The 7621-nt window shown below is 36.7% G+C and overlaps 1 protein-coding gene across 2 annotated transcripts; it reads left to right on the forward strand.

Annotated features, from left to right (window-relative positions):
• Nucleotides 1–272: 272 nt before the first annotated feature.
• Nucleotides 273–2700, forward strand: LOC143539702 (methylesterase 10-like). Of its 2 annotated transcripts, XM_077032937.1 has the most exons (3): nt 273–715; nt 821–949; nt 2357–2700. In XM_077032937.1, the coding sequence occupies exons 1-3, from the start codon at nt 341–343 to the stop codon at nt 2636–2638; spliced, it is 786 nt and encodes a 261-aa protein (XP_076889052.1). In that variant the 5' UTR covers nt 273–340; the 3' UTR covers nt 2639–2700. The 2 variants fall into 2 exon arrangements, with proteins under 2 accessions (XP_076889052.1, XP_076889051.1); XM_077032936.1 differs by having other exon boundaries at nt 273–949.
• The last annotated feature ends 4921 nt before the right edge of the window (nt 2701–7621 follow it).

Consider the following 7621-nt stretch of genomic DNA (forward strand, 5'->3'; position numbering starts at 1 on the left):
AAAAGCTAGTCAAATAAACATTTTATATACTTAGACCGATAAAATAAACATTTTGGTCATTTTTTCAAAATGTCATGATAGTCAGCGTAGTTCATTTATTTAGCAGTAACGCAGTAATTGATTTATTAATTATTATTAAATCCAAGTCGTCCAAATTATTTTGCACATGGGACTATAATCACTATACCTTAGACTTTTCATTTTCCATGGTCCATTGAGGATTTGATGGTTATTTATGTGAAAGGCTGCTTGACATTATACTATATATAAATATAATGTCCAAACAATTTATAACAAATACATAACCATAGGATCATTTTCCTTCTTAAATCCTAACCACATGCCAACCTCAACCGGTTCAAAGAAGCACTTGGTGCTAGTCCATGGGCTAAGTCATGGAGCTTGGTGTTGGTACAAGGTTATGACGTACGTAAGGTCCGCTGGACACCAGGTGTCAGCAGTGGACCTTGGTGGTTCTGGGGTGGACCCTAGTCGGCTTGACGATATAGCCACTTTTAATGATTATGTACAACCATTACTTCAGTTTCTCGAGTCATTACCAGCTAATGAAAAAGTTGTGTTGGTGGGCCATAGCTTTGGCGGACTTGCTATTTCTCTAGCTATGGAGAAGTTTCCCCACATTGTCTCGGTGGCGGTTTTCATCACTGCCTATATGCCAAATTGTAGGGACCCACCAGCCCTACTGATGACACAGGTACATGCTGGAGTCTCGTGCACCTGGTTTTATTTTCTTTTCTATTTTTTATGTATTTATCTGGAAAGTAAATTTTTGTTTTGTTTTGTTCTCATCATTTTGAAGTACTTCAAGAGTTTAAAGCCGGAAACATATATGGATTGTCGGTTCACTTTCAAAAATGGATCGCCGGAGTCCACAGAACTTGGTGACAGTTACATGGCCACCATGATGTATCCGAATTGTCCACCGGAGGTCAGTTCCATTCTATATATGATCATATCTGTATTTTGGAGTTTAATGCAAATGAGACAATGAGACAAATATATGAATTGAATGAGGTAGTTTGTTAGGGACCATATGTAAATTGGTTGCATACATGCATCATATTCATCAATTACTAAAGTCTAAAACTCATGATATTAAGTTCATATATTAGGATAATATATAATTAGTTAAAATAAGATTATAGTGTTATTCTTATAGATAATATTAGGAAATTTGAAAGAAAAGATACGAGAAGTATATGAATGAAATTTAAAAATTGAAATTTTCCTAATTTGATCTATAGATTTCAAGTATTTCGTATTGTCACCATTCATATCATTGGTCCTCACTTGATGAACGGCTTAACGAAATCTAATAGTGACATCTTATAATCTTATTGGTTAAGGAGAAATATTTGTTTTATCCCCTTGTGGCTAAATGCCATATAAGTTGTCGAGTTTAATTGTGTTAGGTTTGGGTTTTCCTCGTAAATTTTGGTCATATCTCTTTAGTATATATCATGGCCACATATATGTTTATAATTGTTTTGAAGTAACAATAAAGACATAACACGCTTAGAGCATTTACATCAGCTTTCATATATTCATTTTTATTTATAGATTTTCTACATTTTGCATCTCTATTAGATCCTCCATCTCCATATCTCAATGTAATTTAGAGTTTAATGAATTGTAATACTTTAACTAGAGATGTACTTTTTATCACTTCTATAAATATTTATAAATGTATATAAAAGAGGAAAAAATAAAATAAGTATTTATGAGTAAGATAAAAATTAAGATAAAGAACATGATGTGATACGTTAAATAAAATTTAAAAATTAATTTAGAGACATGTGATATTTAGTTAAAAAAAAATAGAGATGAAGATTCACATCCCATTCTTTAAAACCGGTTTATCTTTAATTTATATAGATAATCCCAATACAAACACTTAATTTACAACCACATCTCATTATCTAAAATAGGGATATAGTTATGAGAAGTTTTTTTTTCTACTTACATTATAGAGGCACAAGTCAAAACTCTATAAATTATTGTAAAATAATAATAATAATAATAATAATAATAATAAAATAATCTTATTTAAGTATGACAAAGATATAGAATGAGATGTGAAGACACTAGCGTCGTCATGATTTATTTTTAACACATTATACTATTAAAAAGAATAATTGTATTTTACTAATTATTATACATGATATTATTTCTTTATCCACATATCATTATTAAACTATGTGACAAGTGGTGAATGGTGCCAAATTGTTCCTTGAAGAGCCTAAAACCATGTAACCATGCATGCTTGAGTGCTTGACCACTTTGATTAACATATGAATTATGGTCCATTAAAAGGTGTACGTTTTGGTGTACTTAGGACCTCGTATTGGCGAAGATGTTGATTCGACCGAGTAAGTTCTTCTTGGAGGACATGAGCAAGGAGGGTCTTCTAACCAAAGACAAATACGGATCGATTAGTAGGGTTTACGTGGTGTGCGAAGGTGACCGTGTTATGGATGAAGAATTTCAGAGGTTTATCATAAAAGACAGTCCCCCAAATGAAGTGAAGTCTTTTCCAGGAGCCGGTCATATGATTATGATGTCGAAATCGAAAGATCTATCTCTTTATTTGCAGGAACTAGTTGCTCAATACCCGTGATTCTCTTCATAGTTATTTACATGCATGTATTTAGTCCATCAACACTTGTGGAGATTATCTTAGGCGCGATAAGTTGGTTTAGCCTATAAATTGCGCGGTTGATGTACAATAAAATTTGATTTTGTTTCTTAAACTGTCCATAATTGAATGATTGTGTTTCATAAGTTGGTCATGATACTTCAACACAAGTGTGGCTTAAGTGTTTTATTATACATATATAAGGATTCATTCTTTTCATATGCAGTTTTGTGTTGACAAGTCTTAAAGCACTTGCACATAATGATTTAATGAGACTAGTCAGGTGTTCGTGTGATGCAGCGGGATATGCACGAACTTTACCGAAGTTAGTATGTTCCTCGCAACAGTACGTGCATATCCAGACGATAGTATGTGCTTAACGTGGCATCGGGCGCGTAACTGGTGTTAGTAAGTGCGTCACACAACGCCTACAGTGGCTACACGCGAGCAATCTAGTATACATAAACAATGTCATCCGCGTAACTAATGCCTGAACGCGCGTAACCGATGACGAAAATCAATAAGCAAAGATGAAATGTATAGTAATTTCAAGTAAACCACTTTTAACCCAGCATGTTTTGACGCGAAACCTGTTCCGACCCAACATCGTTTTAACCCAAAGCTCGTTCTGACCTGGCCTCTTCCGACCTGAACCCATTGAGAACCAAATCAAATTACCATTTTTTTGTATCGACCTATTCTGACCTTAATTCTTTATAACCCATGAGCCGAACATGTCCGACCTTTTACCGATACTAATTGGTATTCACGTAACATGTTAGGTTTTTTTTTAATTAATAAACTATAGCAATACCAACTCAAATAAAAGAGAATATAATGCTCGTTTTTACGGTATAATTTTATATTAAAAAAAATATTAACGTATGAAAAAGTTATGGTCGTTTAAAAATCGCGGGGTAGTTTGATGTGTGAAAATGTATAATACAAATAAAGAACGAATCACAATTAAGCTTTAAATTTATAAAAACGAAAATCCTATAGAAACCACACAAAACCGGCAAGTGTACCGATCATAAATAGTATAGCATCAAGGAAGTCCGGATGTCGAACTCAAAGACACGTGAAAACGTTTATGATTAAGAAAACTCTAACCAAGACTTACCAAAATAATATTTATTTAATTTCTAAGATTTTATTTAACTACTTAACTTAATTAAGAGAAAACTGTTAACAAAACTCTTTAAGAAAACTTTGATTTAAATTCAATGAATAAAAACGTCTACCTAGGAATGAATCATGTTGAAAGAAATAACAAGACAACGGATTAAAAATATTCAAGACACCGGTTATAAAAGATGACACAACCAAAACTTGTTCAAGAAAGTCAAATTACCTCTCAGTCTCTCTAACAAACTTTAACTTATTTTAGTTGATTTTAAAGAACAAACCGGAAAACAATTATTAACGTGTTCAAATATCGACTCACCTCTCGGTCTCCTCGACACACTATCCTAATGAAGACGAATACTACGCAACCAAGGATAGAGGAACAATTTAACTTAACCCAAATTAAACCAACTAATTGCACATAAACACTCAAACTTGACAAGACAAAACCCGCTCTCGCGCGGTCTTAATTCTAACAAGTAAAAGCAACGAGACAATATTACTTCTTATCACCTCTCGGTCTCAAAGAAGGTGTATTCTAACTGATTTTATATGATATATTACCCACTTATCCCTACGGTTGTACACCCCGCAAATAAACCCAAAACACCAAGTAGAGAGCTTAACAAACAATCAATTAATCAAAACCGATTCAATTAACTAATGCAAGAGGATTATAAGTAATTACAAACAAAACACAGCCATCACACACAAATTAATTCATGGTTTAGTTAAACTTTACATCAATAATTTAAGTCTTGAACATTAACAATCCATTAAACAAGTTAAAACTATGCAACAATCATCTATCCTAGGTAGAACAAACTAGTTTAGCCACTCATCACTTTTGGACAGCCACAAACACTTAATAAAAACACCATAAACATCATCATAAACATTATAAAATTCAATCAAGATCCAAACTTAATCAATAACAAGTCTAACAATCAAACAATTGCAAAACAATTCAATTAAAAAGACCAAATCAATCAAAGTTAGGGTTATTGAAAGATAAACAAAGTTTAGAGATGTATACTAAAGGTTTATGGCTGAGATTTTGGATGTTTGAAACCCCTAGCAGCTGCACAAAGATCCCTTCTTCCTTCCTCAGCCGTCAACAGCCTCAGCCGCCACAGCTTTCTTCCTTTTTTCTTCTTTTTTCCGCCGGCGGCAGCTTGTCCGATCGGAACTTAGGGTTCTTGGGGTTAGGGTTTTGATTTTCGGGATTATGGGATGATTGAATGGCTGAATAATTGTGATATTATCATAATATAATATATTATAAGGCTTTTAATTAGTGGGCTTGGACCGGGCCTTGCTTAAACTTTAAAACTTTCACCAAAAAGGCCCCTGAACTCTTCCAAATTGCCTCTTTATTCCACTAAACTTCACAACCTACAAGTAAACATTCAACTTTGTAAAATCAATCATAAACAAACCAAAAAGACTTAATAATTAAACTAAAAACAATTAAAACATGATAAAAATGCTACGGAAAGTCAATGTGTTTTACAACACATCATAGTTTGTTTAGAATAAATGTGTAACCATTATATAAATTAACAAAAATTAACTGATTGATGTTGAATGACTAAATTTGTAACTTATTTTTAACAAAGTTGAAGTAAACCCTACTTTGATATGGCTAAAGAAAAAAGTGCCCTTAGAATCTCATAATTTGATACATTATGTGTTGTATCTTTTGCATGATTAATGATACCGCTTAAAATTTAAGAGGTCAATAGGATTTTCTTTATTTAATAATGAGAATAATGAGATAGTACATATGTGATGATGATTACGTAACTGAAGAAACACTAAGTGACCCCGATAGATTAAGGATAATCTTAGGGTTAAGTAGATGTTTCCCACGAGGGTTAGGTCCGACAAAGATGGCTATTCTTCTCGACCTGCAAAACAGACACCGTAAGTTCGTCACTGAGAAGGGGGGGTTCCTCCTTGTGACCACCCTCCGGCGTGAGAATCAGACTAGATTGCTCTGAATATAAGTGTATATAGAGAGAAATAGCTAGAGAGAAGATGATGATACCGTTCCAAGGTGTTGGAGTATTTATAGCCGAATGTAGGTTTCCAAGCAGGTACGGCCAGCTGTATATAATATTCATTTTCCACCAACTATGGGCTACGTTCGTGCCACGATGGGAGTTGGTGGGTAGGCAGCGGCTGATAGTGACATTTTGTACTGGAGCGTGCTCCTCCTCGTACTATTGTCAGTGAGCTGTCACCCTGTGATTGGTTCATGGGCTGCTTTTGTCAGATCTTGTATATTTGTCCATACCTTGGTAGGTATAGTACAAAAGATCTTCTAGAAGCGTACGGACTGGCTCTTTTGGGCGGGAATATTCCCGCCATGCTCATTCCTTCTTCAGGTGACATTGCTGAAGTATAAGAGTTAGTGCCTTATGCGTGTAGCCTTACTGTTAGTGCAGGTAGCCTTCCTTCTTGGCTTGTACCCACAGCTGCAGGGACAGGCAGGGTACTGTACCAAGGGAGGCTTTCCTGCGGGAATAGCTGGCTTACTGCGTGTAAGGTCTTCATCTCTTTGAGCATGGTGGGTCCTGCGGATCCAGTTGGTCTTTGCGCAGACGTACCTCTTCAAGGTGAGTCTTGCGGGTCCAACTGGGCTTTGCGGGGACCTACCTCTTCAAGTCCCCCCAGTCCATTGTTCTTCTCATGAATTGTTAATAAGTGAGGGGAACTTTTGGACTTTAAGCAAGGGGTTTTAAAGAGGGGTTTTCGTTTTTTAAGGTTCTCCGTGGGGATTCTTCCCGCAGTTTTCCTAATGTCACTTGCAGAAAATTCCCGACTTTTCTGCCTGATCTTTGGGTATGATGCGGGTAGGTGTGTAACCTCTTCGCAAGTCGGGAGCGTTGAGTTTCACTTGTGTAGATTCTCCACGAGGTTTTGGTAGTTTTAGACATAGTGATCAGTTATGTTAAACAACCAATTCCACCTTGAAGCTTCAAACAATCTAGTTCTCAACGTTCCCGCCATGCGGGGGTGTTATTTCCCTTTCCGCAAGCATGGCCCATAAGATCGATCTTCTTGGTTTCAATTCCCTGCAAGTGCTAAGTATGTGAAGGGTTTCGCCTTGACACTGTACCCGCACTTGTCTTATGGTTTCTTGCTTTCCAAGGTAAGGGGGTATATTCCCTCTTATTTTTGAATCTTTTTTAAATTCGGAGAGTTGGTGAAAGGATAAGGACAGTCCAAACGGTTGAAGGGACGTTGGCGTCTTCTGACGGTTTCAGGATGTACAGGATGTTATGACGACGTGACAGCATGTGGTCAATCAGGACGCTTTTTCAGGCGCGTGGGCGCGAGTTTCATGACACGCGTCATTCCGACACCTGTTGCTAGCTTGCTTTATCCACACGTGTCGCCGTGTCATTGCGCCTGCGCTCTCTCTCTCATCCGCATTAAATTCATCGCATTCATTGCGATGAGTATATAAGGGGGAGAGGGTGTATTTCGTCCATTATCTTCACTTCACTCTCCTTTTCCTTTTAAGCGATTTCCGGCGAATACTCATCTTTTCCGGCGAGCATTCTCCTGAAACCGCTTTCTTTCCTCAACATTAAAAAATGTCTTCTTCTCATGACCCAGAGGTTAACGTCGAGGAGTCCGACGTTTACCCCGAGAACCCTACGTCCACGTCCGATAAGGACGATAAGAGTACTGCTAGCGAGTGTCAGTGTACTCTTTCTGTCGATGTATACCATTACATCGTCAAGAAGTTCATGCTGGAGCCCTATGAGCCAGAGTTCCCGGAGGCCGACCAGACGGTATACGACGCCCCTAAGGGCAAGATAGGGG

The sequence above is a fragment of the Bidens hawaiensis genome, unplaced genomic scaffold (genome assembly GCF_021521415.1).
Source record: "Bidens hawaiensis isolate Kalapana, Puna unplaced genomic scaffold, B.hawaiensis_p1.1 tig00012010_1, whole genome shotgun sequence".
Classification (NCBI taxonomy): Eukaryota; Viridiplantae; Streptophyta; class Magnoliopsida; order Asterales; family Asteraceae; genus Bidens; species Bidens hawaiensis.